Genomic DNA, 21,762 nt, shown 5'->3' with positions numbered 1-21,762 from the left:
TTTACTTGCAGAATCATGGGATAATTTTGTATTTCTTCTTAGTTATTAGATACACCTGTTAATAGTTTCATTTAGTCTAATAGTTCTTTCCAAATTTAGGCAATACAGAGCAACACACTGGAACAGGGGATGTATCTTCATTCTCCTTAGAAGGAGATTGTTTCCTCTTTAAATTTTCAGGAAATCACAAGTACATTTGTCACTGCCAGGCAGGATGTTGTCAGATATAATGTTGCATATTTGACTTTTCAAAGTGTCAGTTAATATCTGTTTAAGTAGGTCAGCTTAATAAGCATGAAACTACAGCTATATAATCAGAGACACCTGCTATTTCTGCCTTCTCTCCCAAACTTCTCCTATTTGTCAATTATTGCATGATTAACAGTAAGACAAAAAAATTAAAGCACAAATCTTTTGGTTGAAATTTGATTTTGTTGTTTTAAAGTGACACTTCTTAACACTGTACTTCTTTCAATGTTCTCATTGTGTTCTTAGGGATTTCATGCAATCTTGGCCATTCTTGGTTTGTCACCTTGTTTTGCAAAGCTGCTGGTAAATGAATCATTTGACACAGTCATTTTCTACCAGATGTCTATGTGTTTCACTGACCAGCGAGATCAACAGGTATCTTCTTTCTCTGACAGTTCCACAGCTGAAAAATGTTGGTGCTTTTTTTGTCCTAACTTTTATTGTTTTCCCATTCAGTTTCAAAGCCTGTGTTGTAGATGTTTTGCTAAAATAGCTGAAAATGATGAGTTAAAAAATACAATGCTGGAAAAAGCATGTATGGAGTACAATAGTATTATGGCTGAATGTTTACTTCTACTGGGAGCTGATATTAATAAGAAGACAAAGACAAACTCTTTGATCTATCAGGTAATACATGGAAATATATATACAATTTTATTGCTTAAAAATTTGTGCTTTTGGGTTCCTTTCTGTTGCCATGTAAATATTTATTTGGCTGAACACAGAGAACAGAGGCACTGCTCCCACATGCCCACCAGTGCTGCTTGCTAGCTGTGATCACCTTTAAATTTAATTTTTTTTAAGTGATTTGCACAAGCACTTCTTTATTTTGGTTCACTGTCACAGTCTTAAATAGTCTGAGAGAACTCCACCCATACTGCCTGAAGGGAATTAGGAAGTGTTCAGTTCTGCTGGCAGAACTTTCTGGGTGATGAAGCGCAGCTGGGTTTGGAACTGACCATCCATTCATAGAGTGTGAGGTAGGCAAATCAGTGTAGGAAACCACAGTGGACTTATTGAAGTAACTGAAAGTATTTCTAGAAAATGTTTTTAATGTTTTTAATATTCACAATCAGCACTGGTCTGTGTAGCAGTGTAGGCTTGGAGATTGGGAGGAGCTGACTGAGCCATAGAAACATAAAGGTTGGAAAATACCTCCATGATGGTGAAGTCCAAATTTTTGCTGAAACCATCTTGTCCACTAAGAGAGAGCAGTAAATGCCACATCCAGTTGTTTCTGGGACACTTCCAGGGATGGGGACTCCACCACTTAGGGTTTCAATGCTTAACCACCCTGTAAGTGAAGGTATTCTTCCTGATGTCCGGCCCGAATCTGCCCTGGAGCAGCTTGAGGCCATGTCCTCTTGTTCTGTCACTGGTTGCCTGGGGAAAGTGGCTGATCTCTATCTGGCTACACCCTCCTTTCAGGTAGTTCAAGCCAGCAGAGCTGAGCTCATTATCATTAGGCAAGGCTTGATGAGACTGACTACTGTTGCCTGTTCATTAAATACCCAGATGATAACCCCTAAGTGTCTTATTTTCCACTAAACAGACAAATAAGTGGAGTTGCAATAGGCCGCATACAGTAACCAAACTAGATAAGTTACCATTCGTTTCTGCCTTAAAATTGTGTGCACTCATGACCAAAATTACAGTTGCAGATCTAAAGCTTTTGATACATTTGGGCAAAGCGTTCCTGAAAGTGGGAATTGGTACTCAGGCACCTTAGGCAGGCAGTAAGGAATTGCATAATTGAGAAAGAGACACAATCCTAAAAATGAAGTCACTCAGAATTTCACACAAGTGTCTTAAGGCAGCCTGAGCTGTTACTTGAATGCTTCATATTCTTGGTTTGTTTTAATTGCTTTTCTCTATTAGGTTTGTGAGAAAGGAAGTAATCCTAAATTGGTGGAATTGTTATTAGCCAGTGGTGCTCGAGAGCAGGATGTTCGGAGTGCTTTGACCATCAGTATAAAGAAAGGCGATAGCCAAATCATCAGCTTGCTCTTAAAGAAGCTTAGCCTTGATGTCACCAACAGCAGTATTTGTCTTGGAGGATTTGGTTTTGGCAGATTAGAGCCTTCCTGGCTCATTCCTTTGTTCCCAGATAAACTTACTCAAACAAGAAAACAGAGTGAGTATATATAGAAATTGTTGTACAAAATGTGTCAATATCTTTTGATGATACTATGAATGTGTGTTAGGTGAAGACTTTCAGTTGAGAATCATTTCATAGCATTCAGCTTGCTATAGAAAGTTTGGCAAAACTTGAAAATAAAGAAAGTTATTCCTGTTTTTTTTTTTGAACCTACTTAGATTTCTTGGAGATTATTTTATCTTTTCCATTTCTTGTACATATAGATGCAGGTTCTGCACTGGCAAGGATGGTGCTCAAATTCCAGATGAAGAACATTTCAGAGGATAGATCAAGAGCCTGCTCTGATCTGAACTCGACTGAAGATGGAGTGGACAGAAACTATGACTGGAATTTCATACCTGACCCATTAGTGGACAGTATTTTTCCTTTGAGTGATGATATTGATAGTGAAGGTAAGTGTTTTTCTTTTCTTTTTTGCTTTTAATAATCCAAATCTAATGTACTTGGGCTAGACTATAGCCATAAATCAAATTAAGTTGTTTATTTGTATTTGAGATTGAACACCTCCCATAAAGAAAAAAAACTTCTATCTAAAATTTTGTTTGGAGTAACATTGGAAAATAGTTTGTGGTATGTTCTTCATCTATGAAACTAAGACCTTGAAGAATTTTACCCAGTTATACATTTAGAATTAGTTTGTCATGCATTCAGTGTTTCTTAGAGAGAAAGAGTAAGATTCTTGCAACTGAATTTCGATTTTGACTTTTTCTGTCTGTTTCTGAGCTGCCTTCATAGTCTATGACAAAAAGCAAGAGCTTCAAGAGCCCAGTGTGTCTCATCATGAAGTCAGGTGTACTGTGATCTAGAAACTCCTGTTCCCTGGGGAGTCTTTCAATAAAGTTCATACAACCAGATCTGGTATAGAGGACTATGTTATTAACAAATAAAGTAGGTGAAACAAGCCCTATCCCAAAGATAACTAATTGATCAGAAAATGTAAATGACGGGTTTATGTTCAGCCCAACACCATTCTTTGTAACCAGGACATTTGAATGCCTTTAACTTACAGAAAGCATTTGTGTCTATAATACCAGCAACTTAATAATGAAAGTAGCCTTAATTATTAATGTATCTTTTTTGTTGTTCAAATGTTGCATTTGTTTTAGTACAGTTGGTTATTTAAAGTCAACATAGATGAAGAATTTGAATTTTGGAATCAAAGAATGCTAAGGAACTTTTTTATTCTGCTTTGTTGTTTTCCTTATATCATTCAGGACCACTTTTAATTTCTGAAGGTCGATTTGTTGCCCCATGTAGAAAAGTAGTTATCCTAAAAAAATGCAGGAGTGATTTTGGGAGTTTTAAAAGTAGCTTTGAGAAGAGGGACATCAAATGTCTCCAGATATTGACACCAAATGTCTCCTAAATCACCAAATCCAGAGTGACATTTGATGTTTCATTCTCAATAAATGTGGGAGTGCAAATTTATGTATTGAAATACAACTCTTTTCTATTTTAAAAAGTCATTTACACTGAAGTAGCAGAAACATGTGCTATGAAACCAATGGAAATTTTGTATCATAAATAATCAGTGCAGGTCCTGCAATCACCTGCAGGTCCTGCTTGAAGAATGTCAAGTGAGTATGGCCCCTCTGCTCTAAAACACACTGACAACATTCTTGGCCTACTGCACACAGAACTGACCAGTGAGATCTTGCCAGTATTGATGCTTTTGAAATGCATCTCTTCTTTGTATGTCAGCATCTATAGTACAGTTGAATTCTGAGCCTCGTCTTTAAATACATTTTCTTACCTATTTCTGTTTCTATGTTCAAGGAAGTGAAGGTTCACTTTTTACAAAAAAGAAGTCCAATTCCATTGCAGTTGCTGATTTATATTGTAGGGAAATGGCATGTCAGAGAGGTTCTCCTACTTTGCTGCGACATGCCTACTCTGTGGTAAGTCAGATCCATGCTCATTCCAGGTTTTTAAGTCCATCTACATAGCCTACTCCAAAATTGTTAATAATCAAGGGATAGGAAAGGTCATGTAACCACTGTTGCCATTCAGTGTTTCCTTCTGCTGTGGTGCACTGTGTGGATGAGTTTTATGTCAGAAAAAATTTATGATCACTAAAGAGTAGACACCCTTTTGAAGTGTTCAAATTTCCAGTCTGGTGTTCAAATGGAAATACAGGAATCATGGGCTCAGTCACAAAGACTTAACTTCCCCTTAGTGAAGCTGATCTTCAGTAATGATCAATGGAGAGACTGATTCCCTAAGAAGACATAAGAGGACAAACTGGTGGAATAGAAGTCAGGTTCCTTTGGAAGGAGCTTGTCTCTTTCCATTGACTGTAAAGCGAAACTGGAGAGACTGGCTTTCCTAGAGAAAGTTATGTTTTGTAATACTCTGCTCCATTCTATTTCTGCACCCTAGTAAAAGTCATTCTGGGTTGCCAGAAATGCACTACTTCCATTGCACTTTAAATCTACCATTCTTTCATATTTCATGGATCAATATGTTTTATAAAGATGTGACCTATTGTTATTTTGAGTTCAAGTGTATAGCTTTTTTGTGTTCTCCCTACAAGCTCTGATAAAAAGAAATCACAATAAAAAGAGTTTTACTGAATTTGGATGATTTCAGAACATGCATATGTTCCTAAATACTTTTTATCTTGGATTTTGCAGGGACCTGGCTCAGATTATGAGCCATTAACGAAACAAAGACGAAAATTCTTGCTCTCAGATGAATCCCTCAGTAAGTAAACTGAACAGTTTAAGGTATATAACAGATTTTGCAGCCTTAATGCTTTCACAAGCATAGCATGCAAAGATTTGAGACACATTATGTATTTGTTTAAGAGGAGGATACATTTTGGAAATACTACAGTAAGGTACAAATAATGCATATATAGAGGTTTTTATTTCTTGGACTCCACAAATAATTTATGTAGGCAATGAAGTGTCATGAGTGCCCTTATTAGCTTTCAAAAGCTCCTTCTGTTCTGCAGTGCATAAACATCCACTTCTTCCCCTTCCCTACTGTCTTATAAATTTCTTTGTCAAAATAGAATTCTTCACAGATTTGGATCTTAACCAATATCCAAACATTCACTCTCTTCTGCATCTTTAGATCCCAAGCTAAATGGTTGTAGTTTTACCTAAGTGATAGTGATAAATTAAATCATGGTGTTTTCACATTTTTGTTTTAATAGAAGGCGTCTCAAAATTGTCATCACATATAAGATCATCGGACAGTCTTTCTTCATTGATCTCAGAGAAAGAATATATTAAATCACTAGATCTTTCATCAAATGAGCTGGAGAACATTGATGCCATCAGCCAGAATAGCTGCTTAACTAGTCATCTGGAACACCTTGAGAAACTGGAGCTCCACCAAAATGCTCTTACAAACATTCCAGAACAACTGTGTGAAGTAATTCTCCGTGATTTTTTTAAACACAAGTTGAAATTAGTTAAAATAAAGTTGATCTCTTATAATGTGATCCATAGATAATGTATCCATAGCAATATTACTCAAGAATATGGGTGTATATTTTGGCATTCCTCATACATTTACTTAACTTTCATTTAGTGGATTCATGTTCATTAGAAATAAAAGTGTTTTCATGGGATTGTTTTGAGTAATTTACTGCAGAGAACTGCTTTAAGATGTGTGATATTAAGTAGCATAATAATGGCAACGGAACAGAGAACTGTAGGCAATTAATATCTTAAATTTTGTGAAATGGAGCTTCTTGTTTTTGAATAATGCCCTATACTTTATTTTTTTGTTGAAATATTATAGATTTCATTGGTATGATTGCTATTTTCTGCTACTTTTCCATGTGAGATAAATAGAAATAAATTAATAATTTGTATAAAAATACAACTCAATTGCAAACATATAAATTCATCTTTTCTTTTAACTTTTTACAAGCAAATCGTCCTTTTCTTTCAGAACTTGAAATGCCTGACTTACCTGGATTTGCACAGTAACCGATTTACTGCTTTCCCGCCGTACTTACTGAAGATGAATTGTATCGCAAACCTCGACATCTCGCGAAATGACATCGGGCCTTCCTTTGCTTTGGATCCCAGCCTCAGATGTCCAACTCTAAAGCAACTCAACCTTTCATACAATCAGCTGGTGTGCACTCCTGAATTTCTTACAAGTGTTGCTGAAAATCTGGAGCAGCTCTCGCTGGAAGGGTGAGTAGCATGAGTAAATGGACTGTAGCATAACAAACATAATAGGAAATAATAGATTTGTCATGCAGAATGATGACTATATAGCATGCAAAGGATTGTTTAGTCACTGGTGAAACACTGACATTGTCTTCCAAATGTGTAAATTGCTACAGTTTTTGTAGTTGGATTGAGAAGTACAAGGTATGGGAGTGACTTTGGACCTTGTTGGAATCTAGATTCTGTTGGAGTCTTATGAAACAGCATTACTGTTCTATTAACATACTAAATAAGGTGTTGTTCAGTTTCTTTCTGCTCCACACTATTAATCCACGGGGCTGTGTAGTCTGACATATTCAACGAGGTTTTCTGTATACACAATACAGTTTCCACTTTATTTCATATGCATAAAAGCTTTTCTGGAAGTAGTAGTAGTAGTAATGGAATTTTAGGTATTGGTATTGATATGTTTTAAACCACAGAAACAGTTAAAACATTTAGCTTTTTGTTTGCCAGCACTTATTGTCGTATTTCTTAGTGAGGTGATTCATACCCATGTGGAGTTCTTAAGAATGCCATTGGTGAGAGCTCTGTAAACTGCAGAGACTGTCTCATTTATTTCCTACAGTTCATGCTAAATCAGATGGTGAACTTTGTTAGTAATACTACCCTGGCATAACAGTGGATGGATCTTTTATCTCTGTGTTTTTGGGATCTTTCCCCTCCTCTTACTAGTGTTCTTCTCCCCAGAAGAGAAGACATTGTGTAAAATTATATCCTCACCCTGAATTGCATTCCATACAGGAATTATTTTTAAAAAAATTTTGTAGGTTGTTAGTAATTCTGTAATATTGCAAACACTTACTTTTAGTACACAGAACCTCTCATAAATGCAGCAGTCCTCTTTGCATGGGATTGAGCTCCAGTATGTAATCAGAAAATTAAACCTTGCAATATGCTTTGATTCTTGGTCTCCAAATTAATTAAACTGATTTTAATATCAGTCATGTTATTCCATGTTGCCACATGTACTAGTGGTTTTGCTGACTGGTCAGTCTTGATGTAGATAAAGTTTTATTTTTGCTTTACTGGTGTAAGGATGACTTTGTCAGATCAACACGACTTTCACCTTTTACCTAATAGTTTCTAAATAAAACATGGATTGTCTTTTTTGTTGTTGTTATCATAGAAACAAGATTTCCTGCTTATGTTCTCCCCTATGCTTGAAAGACCTGAAAATTTTAAACATTAGTAAGAACAGTATTTCATCCCTTGCTGACAATGTCTTCATGGGCTGTACAAAACTGGAGCAGTTCAATGCCAGAATGAACGTTCTTGGTAAGTATCTGTGAAAATAGGATTCACCTTCTAGAAACTATTTCAAGTCAGAAAATTCCTCTGCCACCAACATTTGGAGTCTTGGGAGAAGAGAAAAGAGTAATACCACATGTACTAGTCCTTGTTTATGCAGTTTCCTAAGCATCAGCTTTTGATCACTGAAGCATAAAGTATGCTTCCAGTCATTTGATCTGACTCACCTAACTCCTCTTGTTCCTGCATTTGGAGTGGATGCTGTAAAAATGACTGAGTGTACTTGAGATTGTACACACTGCTGAGGAAGGTTCAAAGAAGAGAAAATCATTGAGATTTAGCTTGCCAACCTACTGCTAATGCAGGTTTAATACTGTACTGGAATACATAGGTGCATCCTGGCTTGTACCAGCAGCAGTGTGGCCAGCAGGACCAGGGCAGGGATTGTCCCCCTGTACTCTGCACTGGTGAGGCCATACCTCAATCCTGTTCAGTTTTGGGCTTCTCACTTCAAGAAAGATGTTGAGGTGCTGGACTGAATCCAAAGAAGGACAGAGGAGCTGGTGAAGGGTCTAGAGCACAAGTCTGATGGGGAGCACTGGGGGGGAACCTTAGCACTCTCTACAGCTGTCTGAAAGGAGGCTGCAGCCAGTGGGGTTGGTCTCTTCTCCCAAGCAACAGGCAATAGGACAAGAGAAAATGGCCTCATGTTGTGCCTGGTTAGGTTAGATTGGGTATTAGGGAAAATTTATTCACTGAAAGAAGCACTGGAATAGGCTGCACAGAGAAGTGGTTGAGGTATTGAAAATGTCTTAAAAGACATGTGAATGGCCTTTAGGTCTTTAGTGGTGGACTTGGCATTGTAGGGTTAATGGTTGGGCACAATAGTCTTTTCTAACCTAAATGATGCTATGATTAAATATTTACCACACTATATCCAGCATTATCTTCAGAACAAGAGAGAATGTTTGGTTCAGTCGCCTGCATGCAGGTGTCATTTGAGATGCCCCGAATCATCCCCCTGGGCTTTCAGCTTCTGGTCCAGAAAAAGCAGATCTTTCATAGCTCCTGTGTTTTATCTTCAAACCTTGTGCATGCAGCTCAGGTAGCAGATCCCCTTCAGTAGAACCCAGTGTTAAGGAACTAAAGTTTCCTTAACTCAAGCTTGACTTGAGTCCATCCAGAGTGTGGATCAGTGACTTAGCATATTTTTTGTAAAGGTATCAAAATCACTTTATTTATGCAAAATAAAAATTATACTAATTGGATTTTCAATGATACTGTGAGAGTTCATAAATTACTGTTAGAATTTATTCTTTCAAGACAAAAAATCTTCCATTTAGAAATTACGTCACATTATTTAGAAGGTAACTCTTAGAATTGCATTTGACAAGCTGAATGATTAGACTCATTTTTATAAGAATAAGTGAATAAGACCCAACAAATCCTAGGCCACATGGGAATCTTTTGTATACTTGCAGTACAGTAAAGTGTAAGTAAGATTATTTTGGCGTTTAAGGCCACCAGGAGATGAAGGATAACAATGTATAATTTGTTAAAAGATGATATATTAATTAATTTTGGGACTTTAATTTTTAATAAGTTTTAAGAAAAAGGATTTAAACTCTGCCTTTGGTAGGTGATACCCTTGTATGAAAATGATAGATTGACCTTTTTACTCTGTCTAAACTCCAGTCTTTAAAATCATTTAAACCATTCTTAAAATCATAGGATTAATCCCTTTTTCTGCTCTAGAAAAGATACCTGACTTGTCATCCAGCATAACAAGTTTAAAACTATCCCAGAATTGTTTTATTAATGTTCCAGAAGCAATTCTTCTTCTACCACAGTAAGTGAACTCTTTTATTCATTGATGTTAATGTCAAGTTCTTGATAAAGAAAATCTGATTGCAAAATTGTTGTATGCAGAAAATTCTGCATGGTTTACTGATTTTCAGGGAATCCTCACTGGTTAAATCCAGAACTTGGTAGCTTTTAAACTGAAGACAAATTAGTCACATTTTCTTCATGATTCTGAAAAATTCTGTTCCTCAGATTCAAATCACTATTGTTGAGAATATATTCCTTGAGAGCTGAAGCTGACAATTCTTGCTGAGAATACTAGAATTAATCTCATATTTCCTTGGAACCAACAATAAATATGAAGTTTTTCCTTTTTGAGTTCTGCAGACTTTTGCACCAGACTACTGAGATTAGTTTTTCACTTCCTAAATAACATGAGATACTTATTGTCAAAGAAAAACACTTCCTCCAGAAGGAGTTGGGGTAAAGAAGCATGTGACATTTATTTTGCTATACATTCAAAGCATTACTTATGTGAAAATTGGACTTCTGCTTTTTTTATAAAGGTTGCTGACCTTAAAAGATCACTAGAATGAGATTGTGGAGGGAGTGCTTGGAAGGGGTGATCCAATAGGTGTGGGGAGATGTGAGTGCTGATGGCACCACAGAGAGAGCAGGTCCACAGATTTGGGAATTTATATTAATGAAATTTACATGATATTGCACAATTTCAGCATGCTAACATTCACAGCTGCAGATTTAATAGATGTGCTGAAAAAAATGCAGTTTTCAGGTTCTGTATCTCCCAGCTCAGAAAAATTAAGAAGAAGGTATTGCATGCATTTTTGTGTGCTTCATAAACAGCATGTTTGTCCAATAGGTCTAGGTGAACTATGTGATTTCTGCACATACATGTATTTGCAAACATACCTACTTGTATTTGGATTTCAGTCAGAAAACCATCTCTTCTGATAGCTAATCAACTTGTTTATTAAAATTAATACAGCTTTGGTTTCAGCTAATCTGGGTTTTATTTTTTCATTTGCTAACTTCTCTCTTTTTATTTTCATGTTTTTAGTTTGAGATCAGTAGATTTAAGCCAAAACAAGATCACAAGCCTGCCTGGACCAATGCACTGGAAATCACTAAATTTAAGGGAGCTGTTATTTAATCATAATCAAATAGATGTTTTGGACTTGAGTGAAAAGGCATCTGCATGGTCTAGGCTAGAAAAGCTACACCTCTCCCACAACAAGCTAAAGGAGGTAAAGTGTAAGATTCTATCTAAAGAAAATTTAATTGCTTTTCAGTTGAATGCAGTTTTTCAATGTTTATTTGATTTTTGTGTCACCTCTCATACAATTGCATTGTGTTGATGAAATGTATGTAAGTGCAAATATTTCCTTCCTCTGTGAAGGAAAATTGCTATGTGCTATTCAGCTTTTCTGCCTGGAATGTGTCTTATAATAAGTTTGTATACTGAATGACTTATAAGGTCTTTTCTCTCTTACTGTGGGATATTAGGCCTGTTTATTACAAAAAATGAACAACAGCAGTAAAAGTAATACCTAGTTCTGTTAAATAATTAATGTATTCATAATCCTCATTTTTTTAACATTTCATTGCCCATGAAATGTTATTTTATTTAGATTCCTCCTCAGATTGGTTTCTTAGAGAACTTGACTTCTCTGGATGTAAGTCATAATCCTGATTTGAGATTCTTTCCCGATGAAATGGGAAGACTGTCCAAAGTCTGGGATCTTCCTTTGGAAGGACTCCATCTTAATTTAGACTTCAAGCATGTGGGATGCAAAGCCAGAGACATTATCAGGTTTGTTGCCCTGTTGTTCTTGAATTTTCATGGTTTGCTTTCTTGGGATTTGCAGTAAGCATTGAGGAAATAACATGCTGTTTTGAAAAGACATGCTGGTTTGTCATGTGAAATCCAGCATGCTGTTGTGTGGGAGGTTATGATAACACAGACAGATAAAATTGAGTGGTTTAGACCATACTGGTATTACTTCTTGAATTTGATGCTTCCACAAACTGTGCAATAAATTGGTGCTTACCAATTATTTGTAATATGTTTATTGTCTTCCCCAATTCCTCTGTGCACTGCATGGAGCACAATTTTGGGATAATTACAAAGCAAAAAGAGACATATTCTGAATTAAACTTTAGCTTTCAAACCAGAAATTAGAGTAGACGGTTAAAAGAACAGTGATATCAATCAGATACTGAAAATTTGGAGAAAATGGTATGGTTCTAGAGTTTTCTTTGTTCTTGAGTTCTGTTCATCTTTTTCTTTGTTACACACTTCTGTGAGTTTTGCAAACTTTTTTCTACCAGGTTTCTTCAGCAGCGACTGAAGAAGGCTGTGCCTTATAACAGAATGAAGCTCATGATTGTTGGAAACACTGGCAGTGGGAAAACTACCCTGCTGCAACAGCTCATGAAAAGCAAACGAACAGAGTTGGGCTCTCCAAAAGCTACAGTAGGCATTGATGTAAAAGACTGGATCATTCAAGGGAAAGGCAAAATGAAGAAGGAGCTTATATTAAATGTGTGGGACTTTGGAGGTATTTCCTGAGTTTATTTTACTTTATTATTGTCTTTTCTAATATTTTAATGCATTACTTATTCTTAGAGTCAGCCTGTGGTAAACTTGAAACAGTAGAATCACAAATGTACACCCAAAGTCAAATGACCACTTATAAATTAGTGGATTCTGTAAATTAGCAGCTAATCCCTCAAAGCCTCAGGAATTTCTTATCACCAAATGTGGTTTGACCACTCATTTCAACTCTAATACTTAGAATAATCATTTCAGAATAGTAAGAAACTGCTTGTAATCACCAGAAGATTACAACTTTCATTAAACTCTGTTTCTTCATTTTGTAGTCCAGGTCTCTCTAGGCTCTACAATGTCACAGGTTTGTAGGGTCACAGGCAGCAAAGCACTTAGGGTGAGTGTTTGAACCTTGTGTTTCTGGAAAACTTTCTAAGTTTGAGAGAGTACAGAAGCAATTCTAGAATCCAGGGCTAATTGAGGCTGTAGAAAAGTTATTTTTAAACAGAAGTCTGTCATCATTTAAATACAGTCTATCCCAATGCATAAGCACAGACCCGTGCAATTCAAGCTGGATGTCCAGCTTTAGTTGTAATTTTAAGTGCCTAATTATGTAAATTAATTATTTGAAGTTGCTGAAAGTATAGGAGAAAGGAAAGGAAGAAAGAAAAGAGAAAGGAAAGAGTGAAGGAGAAATTCAGTATTGAAGTTTTAAGAGAATCACTACCTTTTAAGTTGTCTGTGCTGCAACCATGTTTATCCAGTTAAATCTTACACTTGATATAAAACCAGTGCATGTGTTTTAACATTAACTTCAATCAATGAGCTACCACAGAGTGCCTTCCTAAAATTCATAGTTTTTATGGTTTCCTGTCGATTTATATAAATTTCTGTAAGCATTAATTACACTTGTGAACTCGTGGTCTGGGGACATGTGTGCCTCTGCCTTTTTGTGGTCTGAAGATGTTCAGTCAAGGAAGTACTAAACAATGGAAATTCTTTGATCATTAGGACAAGAAGAGTTCTACAGTACCCATCCTCATTTCATGACCCAGAGGGCTTTATATCTTGCTGTTTATGATCTCAGCAAAGGACAAGCAGAAGTGGATGCTATGAAGCCATGGCTTTTTAACATCAAGGTAAGACTTACAGAATGGAATTCTCTTTTCCAGGGAGCTGTAGGTGAACACAAATTAACCATAAATATTTATGTATGGGAAAAAAAAAATTCTTCAAAAAGTAAGAACAGTAATATTAAACAAGAGCTGAAATACATCATGTATTGTATATGACAGTAATTTTAGACATAGAAAGACATGATCAGCACCATTTTGGACTTAAAATTGTACAAAGTGATGTGGAAAAGAACAGTTTGTATATTCTGGCAATATTTTGAATTTACTGATAAAAATAAGAAAGAAATAGTATTAAAGAAATAATGAGTTAAACTTGCATTTTTCTTTTACACCAGTATAAATTTTGGGGAAATCAGAATTAGACTAATTTAAAACTGACTAGATACAGGCTTGAAATTATGCTATTAAGTGTATGCTTACTATCCTATTAATAATAGGAATTATTCCAGAACTATGGTAGGGAATTGACCTGAGAATCTGCCTGTGTATTTGTCATTTTTTCTAAGTGTTTATCTCCACTAATGGAGCCATTCCATGGTGAGTGAGCATTACTTGTCTTTTCTTTTATAGGATGCTTAGCCATGACTGGGCAATACACTCACATAGGAGTTTGTTTACTGTTCCTGTTAATGAACTTGTCTTTTCCACTCTTTTCAGCTTGGGCAGTGATACAGGACACAGTGTTGCAATCAGTTTAGTTTTGATGAAAATCACTTCTGATGTGATCTCCTTTGCTGTGCAGTACCTGCTGATGTTTCCCTGCTGTCCTGTTCCAATGACTAGCAAAGTACCATTTATTTTGGCTATTCTTTTTTGTTGGTTGTTCTTAACAAATAATGCCCCTCTATTTTACTGCCAATAGTGTTAATCTGCAAAGAATGAAGTACAGATGTACACTCCTTCATTTTAGAAAAAGCTGATTTTTTAATATTTCTCTTTTGAAATAGGCAGCTCTCTGAATGTTTGACTAAATTGCTCGCATTTTATGTGAGTATAAAACACTAAAAGCAACATTTGTTATTGAGTTAAACAACAGTATGGATCTCACTAACAGGCTCGAGCATCAACATCCCCTGTGATTCTTGTTGGCACTCATCTGGATGTTTCTGATGAAATGCAACGTAAGGCCTGCATGAGTAAAATTACCAGAGAGCTGTTGAACAAGCGAGGCTTCCCAGCAATCCAGGATTACCACTTTGTCAATGCCACAGAGGAATCTGATTCCATTATCAGACTTCGGAAAATCATCATAAAGGAGAGTCTTCACTTCAAGGTGAGATACATACTGGTTTTAATGTTGAAAACATCCTTGTTTTACTTAATGCATTTTTGAGCCTTAATGCATAATTAAATAAATTCCCATGTGATAGCAAAGTCATCTTGCCTTTTGTAAAATGTTACAGGAAAATAGTGAAGGAAAATCACTAGGTTTGTTTTAATTTGATTTTCTTCCAAGAAAATTAACTTAAAATCCCGGCAAAGTTCTGTTGTCAAGCACTATGGCCATAAATAAAGTATTTAATTAAAAATGAGCCATCTTTGTCTTACAAAGAAATTTAATTAAAACCTTGATTTCTTGGGCAGCATCATGTAATTACAGTAAGTATTGCAAGATTTCAGGGGACAGGAAATAGGATGTTGTGGTTTGTTAAAACCAACTGATTTCTCATTTACTGATTTCAGTTTACATAGCATGAAACTATTTCTATAAAGAGGAAAGTGAATTAAAGCAGGAAAGGAAGATCCTGTGGACTGAGTGATCTTCCTCGATTGGAATACCTGCACTTGTAATTCTGTCTCCAGTCATCCCAACTCATTCCTTCTCTCTCCTTAGCCACAACATGAAGCCTTAAGTATGAATGAAGAGACCAGCCCAGGCATGGAGCTTGTAGAAAGACAGGATCTTATCTGAAACAAAAAGAATATACTTTTTTTTTTAAATTTATGCAACACATTATTCATATATGCCATAACACATTTAAGAGAAAAAGTGATGTCCTGTGCTACTTAAATCAATGGTCAGGAGCTTCATAAATCGTACCAGAACCCAAATTTCTTTCAAATGACTGCTTGGAAGATTTTATAGAGCAAATGATGTATTTATGACTAGCCTCACAACAGTGGAGCTTCAAATGAGTTAAAGTGTACACACCTCTCTTGTTTCTCTCAGGAATTAGCAGCTTAGCTATATCCAAATTCTCTCTAACTTCATTCCACAGTGCAAGGAACAGCTAACCAGTCCTAAATGGCAAGGAGGTGTCCTCTCAAGTAAAATGGGTTAATTCCTCTTCTCATGCATCTAGTAGGCATGAATTGAGCTGGTGTTTTTATGTGGCTGTGTCTCACCATACTTATTGAACACGCCAGAGAAGTTCTGCTTTTTGAAAAATGTTGTTCCTTTAAAGTCTACATCTCTTGAGACTATGGCTTAAACTGATATTTAAACTTCTGCACAGATGTAAGGTGGCCCGAAGGAAATGAGATAATTACCATAAATGATGTAGGTAGTTTGTGAAAGGAATGTTACAAGGTATCTGCTTAGAGATTAGACCGCATTAGTTAAGTATTCAGCATTGTCATCAAGTACTCCAGAGTCTTTGAAATTACACAAGGTACTAATTTCATCTGCACAAGGTACCAATTATATTTTTGACACATTAAAAACATCACAGTACATTGGTGAGAGAAAGATTACAGTTAAGAAGCCAGTTTGTAAATATTGGGAAAGTTGTTTCCCGTTTCCTTAAAAAATTGATAGGTCAGCATGCATGGAGAAAGAAAAACCTGATTGGGTACTAGTGATTGCCAAATATCAAGGGATGTCTGCAGGAAGGAACAGAGGCTCAGGAAAGAGGCACAGGGCAGTGGAGACTTTTAATTGAGCTACTACACTCTTCCCCCCAATTTCCCTAAAGACATGGCTACAGATATTACATACTACAAGAAGTATAGGTTTTTATTATTAATTTGTCCATTGCTTTGTATTAACTGAAGATGTATGATATAATCTGCTCATACAGTGAATATTTTCTTTTTACTTTGAACCAAAGCTTCTCTTTGAAATAATATCTTCTGAGAGACCTCATTTATTATTTTTTATGTACAAGTGATATGGAAATATTTTCTTCTCTGAGTAGTTATTTACAGGAAGACGTTATAATTCTGAAAGAATAATTACTTACATCTACCTTTCAGAAGCCATGTTACTCAATAAATGAGTGTTCTTGTTCCTTTCTGCTTCTATTGAGTGGACATATATTTTATATCTTAGTTTTATGTTCTTCATTTCACAAGAATAAATTAATACATTTAAGATTATTATTCATAATTTTACAGATCAGAGATCAGCCAGTGGTTGGTCAGCTAATTCCTGACAGCTACCTGGAGCTGGAAAAGAGAATTTTGCTGGAACGTAAAAATGTCCCAGTGGAATTTCCCGTAATTGATCAGAAACGCTTGCTGGAACTGGTACAAGAAGGCCAGTTACAGCTGGATGAAAATGAACTCCCTCATGCAATTCACTTTCTAAATGAATCAGGTAAAATATTCTCTTCAATGTATGTTTGTTAGCACTTTGTTGTAAGTCTGCAGCTGACAGATCTGTACATGATTTTACATCTTTCACAAGGTAGCCACAAAATGGTAAGCTGAGGTGTCTAAGCTTGGGTAACATCAATTTGTTAAACCACATTATCAAGAAGGGAATTCCATGACATGAAGGATCAGTACTGTAACAGTTTATATCTCTTGCTCTCTTTTACCCCTCCTTGAAAACATTCTACTGCTAGTTAGGCAGCACAGTTGCTGAAGAAAGATGCAATTGCTCCAATCACTCAGATAGAACAGTGGTTAGAGGAGTACATGTAACCGCTTATCTCAGTGCAGTACTGACTTCCTAAGATTAAATAATAAACCACACAGATCTTAGTAAAAAAGCAAGTCAGATTAAAAATCTAACAAAAATTCTGAAAATATAGGTAAAGCTGAGCATGCTGTGCTTGCACTGTACTGTTCTGAGATATTGACATCAATATAGCTGTATTTATTATTTAAATTGGTTATGTCAAGTTATATAATAAAAACAGCCCAGGGTGGAGTGCTTACTTTGCTTAATATTGATCTTGAGCAATGCATTGCTAATTACAGTATTCTTTGTGCAGGTGTTCTCCTTCATTTCCAAGACCCAGCACTACAGCTAAGAGATCTGTATTTTGTAGATCCCAAGTGGCTGTGTAAAATCATGGCACAGGTCAGACTGAACACTTTTTGTGTATGCATTTATGGTACATTTTCCCCTGTCTAAAGCCACTGTAACTCATCAATATTCCTTCTTCACCATTTCTTTATTGTTTCATGATCTAGAATTTTCTCAAGGACCATATTTTTTTAACCTGATTCTTTCTGTTTCTATTGCTTTTTGGACACCTGTGTTATTGCTTGTCTGTTCTTAAACTGTAATGTCCTATATCATTTAAACTGCAACAGACACAAGAATACATGTAGAACAGAAAAACCCCATGGATGCAAGGTAATCCTGCAATATGTTGCCACAGGCTGGGATGAAAGCTGGAACTTTGGGCTAAAGGCTGTAAGAATGAGGGGGAAATTGTAATTGTATGCTAGGTACAGATGGCAGAGACAAGTGATTGGATATGATGTTGGAATGGGAGAGACTGACTGTTTAAGTGAGATCATCATTGAAATATTGATCTAGAAACACTCCCAAAAGTTATTATTTAGATTCAAATTTTCTAACCTCTGAAACTTTCATCTAATGATGAATGTATGCCTGAAATTGTTTCATTTTTTTTTTAAAGATTCTGATGGTGAAAGTGGAAGGTTCTTCTAAATACCCTAAGGGAATTGTGAAGCGTTCAGATGTGGAAAAATTCCTTTTGAAAAAGAGCAAGTTTCCTAAAATCTATATGTCACAATACTTCAAGCTTCTGGAAAAGTTTCAGATTGCTTTGCCATTAGGAGAGGACCAACTGCTAATCCCAAGCAGGTAAGCAAGGAGCTAAACTCACAAATGACAGCCATAGAGATAGGTCAAAATTGAAACCTCCCATCAGGCTAACTAGTTTCACTGATCATCAGAGCAGTTTGGTACATGAAAGCATGACATACTCTTTGTATATTACATTTTAGTAAATGCTTTCAGAAGAGATATGTTAAGCTGATCTTATAGCAGATAAAGCTTATGTTGTATCAGCATGGTGGATAAATGGAAACTATAAATGATAGAACACTTTATGAGGATAGTACTTCTTTTACAGTTACCATGCTTCAAGACTACAGCAAGAAGGTTAAAATTTAGCTTCAGAGCACTGGGGCAGCATTACAGATATTTATTGAAATTTTAAAGATTACAAAACATTTCCATAACTTATTTGCATGAAGTGAGAACCACTGACAAGTTACTCAGAAGCACTATCTCCTTCAAAAAGTGTATATACTAAATGTGGTGACAAAAAAGTGTTATGACTTTGAATGTGGTATTTTTGTTTTATCTGAAGCAAATAACTCAGTTTCTCTGCCTCAGTTACAGATTTCCCTAATGTGTTTACTAATGTTTGTTGCCTAGTGGAGAGAGTGTTGCATGGCTGCACTGATTAGGATTTTTATGTCCTTCAAAGCCCTGAGATAGAAAGATTTTATCTGAATGTCTTACCTGCCTTATGTATGTCTCAGATTTTTCCCATATTTGCATTAAATATCTAATGATCCATTAGTGAGGTACTGTTGGGTTTAAATTACAGACAGAACTTCACTTTGACAAAGCAAGCATAATAAACACACTATCTGTTATCTCCCTGACCATCTGAATCATGCAGTCATTAATAAATAATACATTTTACATTATAAATAATATATGTCATAAACTCAGATATATTACATCATCAAATATTTTTCTTTTTTCAGCTTGTCTGATCACAGACCTGTTATAGAGCTTCCCCACTGTGAAAATTCAGAGATTATCATCAGGCTTTATGAGATGCCATACTTTCCTATGGGATTTTGGTCCAGGCTGATCAACAGGTTGCTTGAGATATCTCCTTACATGCTATCAGGAAGAGGTACAAATCTTTATCTTCAAGAGGAATAGTGTGCAAGTTTGCCTCTAATGCCAACACCTGCATGTTAAAGCTTTAGTCCCCAACACTGTTTTGCTTTAGCTAAATTCTGAACACTTCACAAATGTAAGAAAAAGACAGTGGTCATTTTTGTAATTTAGAAGTATCCAGGAACAGATAGGGCCTGATCTTGGAGTTGTGTGTAAAAGAAAGTAAAGGTTGTAAGTGGTCCATTTCTCTCCTTCACATGCTAGAGATAGAGATAGGGGAAATCCTTATGTTTACTGCTATTTGCTTCCACAAAGAGTACAGGAAGGGATATGTCTTCCACACAGAAAAACCAACTGCTTTTCTTCAGGTTCGTTAATTCCCCCTTTATTTAAGTCTCAAAGCTTTGCTTTTATCAGAAAGCGGGGATATGTCTTTACTTTTTTTCCAAGAATTCCATGCTTTCATATGGTAATACTCTACAAATATCCCTTGTAAATGTCTGATTTTCTGGCATTTGAGTTTCTTCTGAGCATCAAATTCCAGTTGCATCCTTCTATTTCATGAGTGTGTGACAGGAAAAATTTAAATCACAGCTTTTTTTCATATTTTGCCTGAGATATTCTGTGCTTGAACGTGAACATACCTAAGCATTTCTGTAATTCCTTCTAGAACTGAACACAAGTTGACATATATTTAGTTTTTGTGGGGCTGTGCTGCCTGCAAGGTTGCAGCCTTTATTTTGTTTGTTATTTGGGTAAGTATAACCCTACAATCATAATTACATATTCAAAGTACCATGAATTATTCTGAATATTTTTAAATTGGCATTCATATTAGAGATCAGACTTTTAATCTAATTTTGTGTTTTCTAGAGCGAGCTCTTCGTCCTAACAGAATGTACTGGAGGCAAGGCATCTACTTGAACTGGTCTCCTGAAGCTTATTGTCTAGTGGAATCAGCAGTATTTGACAACAACCCAGACAGTTTTTTGAAAATTACAGCACCTTCTTGCAGAAAAGGTTAATTATTCCTGAGCCTGAATTTTGCTCCAGTTTGATTGCAGCTTGGCATTTTGGTTTGTTGTGCTTTTGCCTTTGGAATATAGAATTTGTCTTTGCAATTAAAAGTACAGCAGACTGGGTCTGTAATTTCCCTCTTTTTGTTTCTTAAAGGGTGCATCCTTTTGGGGCAAGTTGTGGATCACATAGATTCTCTTATGGAAGAATGGTTTCCAGGTTTGCTGGAAATCGATGTTTGTGGTGAAGGGGAAACACTGTTGAAGAAATGGGCTCTGTACAGCTTTCAAGATGGTGAAGAACACCAAAAAATACTACTTGATGACTTGCTTAGAAAGGCTGAAGAAGGTATATATTCATGCCATTTGAGGTATATAGAGGTACACTTGTATCTACACAAATACTATGCAACATCCCCTTTATAACATTTGGGTATTTAATATTATTTTAAAATGTTTCATTTCCATAAGAAAAAATTACACTGTAAGTCAAAAGCGGCTTGGGGTTTTTTCATGTCAGAACTGTCTAGTATATATAAGAATAGAATATGAGATAGATTGCATCTACTCTGTGTAGTTACATAAAAATAGCAATAATACAAAGAATAATTTTGTCATAATAGTGATAATGCACCTTCAATCTTGGAACTGAATCCAGAAACTGATATTTGATCCTTTGGTTGGATCACATAGCACAGTAATTTAAAATACAATATTCAGTAGGGCATTTTACATGCTAACAGCATTCTTTCTTTTTACAGACAGAAAAATGATGTCTTGGTTAGTGTTACATTGCAGCCTTTTTTTTCGTATTTGATAGGTACATATATAGAACCTTGAAAATACTTATACATGTAAGAGCCAGGATTTTGAATGGTAAACTTAATTAGTATGTATGTCTGTGTGCATGCATATGTATACATATATATACACACACACACATATATATGTATATATATAAGCACATAGATTAATCTTATTTTAGGTACATTGATCTTATGCATTCTCAAAGGTCCTCATGCCTTTCAGTGCTTTTTCACTGATACCCTTCTTTCTTTTACTTTTTCATTTTCTCTTTTGTTTTTCTTAGGTGACCTTTTGGTAAATCCAGATCAACCAAGACAGACCATTCCAATTGCTCAGATTGCTCCTGATCTGATACTGGCTGATTTGCCTAGAAATATTATGTTGAACAATGATGACCTGGAATTTGATGAAGCTCCTGAATTTCTCTTGGGTAAGCATTATTTTGTAGTGTGTGGCTTTTTAATAGAGATTATGTAAATAAATATATTGGAGTCAGTTCTACAACATATGAAAAGC

The 21,762-nt window shown here is 35.8% G+C and overlaps 1 protein-coding gene across 1 annotated transcript in view; it reads left to right on the top strand.

Moving 5' to 3' along the window:
• Nucleotides 1-21,762, top strand: part of LRRK2 (leucine rich repeat kinase 2) — a 63,267-nt gene that overhangs the window by 25,784 nt on the left and 15,721 nt on the right. The window contains exons 17-38 of the mRNA XM_084205354.1: nucleotides 496-624; nucleotides 706-876; nucleotides 2,128-2,383; nucleotides 2,611-2,799; nucleotides 4,184-4,305; nucleotides 5,041-5,110; nucleotides 5,568-5,788; nucleotides 6,314-6,564; nucleotides 7,730-7,878; nucleotides 9,607-9,700; nucleotides 10,733-10,919; nucleotides 11,304-11,485; nucleotides 12,004-12,233; nucleotides 13,235-13,362; nucleotides 14,414-14,632; nucleotides 16,696-16,897; nucleotides 17,520-17,608; nucleotides 18,177-18,364; nucleotides 19,282-19,436; nucleotides 20,297-20,443; nucleotides 20,597-20,788; nucleotides 21,530-21,676. Coding sequence (XP_084061480.1) covers nucleotides 496-624; nucleotides 706-876; nucleotides 2,128-2,383; nucleotides 2,611-2,799; nucleotides 4,184-4,305; nucleotides 5,041-5,110; nucleotides 5,568-5,788; nucleotides 6,314-6,564; nucleotides 7,730-7,878; nucleotides 9,607-9,700; nucleotides 10,733-10,919; nucleotides 11,304-11,485; nucleotides 12,004-12,233; nucleotides 13,235-13,362; nucleotides 14,414-14,632; nucleotides 16,696-16,897; nucleotides 17,520-17,608; nucleotides 18,177-18,364; nucleotides 19,282-19,436; nucleotides 20,297-20,443; nucleotides 20,597-20,788; nucleotides 21,530-21,676 — 3,718 coding nt within the window. The remainder of the gene's footprint in view (nucleotides 1-495; nucleotides 625-705; nucleotides 877-2,127; nucleotides 2,384-2,610; nucleotides 2,800-4,183; nucleotides 4,306-5,040; nucleotides 5,111-5,567; nucleotides 5,789-6,313; nucleotides 6,565-7,729; nucleotides 7,879-9,606; nucleotides 9,701-10,732; nucleotides 10,920-11,303; nucleotides 11,486-12,003; nucleotides 12,234-13,234; nucleotides 13,363-14,413; nucleotides 14,633-16,695; nucleotides 16,898-17,519; nucleotides 17,609-18,176; nucleotides 18,365-19,281; nucleotides 19,437-20,296; nucleotides 20,444-20,596; nucleotides 20,789-21,529; nucleotides 21,677-21,762) is intronic.

The sequence above is a fragment of the Fringilla coelebs genome (assembly GCF_963513975.1).
Source record: "Fringilla coelebs genome assembly, chromosome: 5".
Classification (NCBI taxonomy): domain Eukaryota; kingdom Metazoa; phylum Chordata; class Aves; order Passeriformes; family Fringillidae; genus Fringilla; species Fringilla coelebs.
Note: the sequence above shows the minus strand (reverse complement) of the source record. Positions and strands in the feature narration are given on the sequence as shown.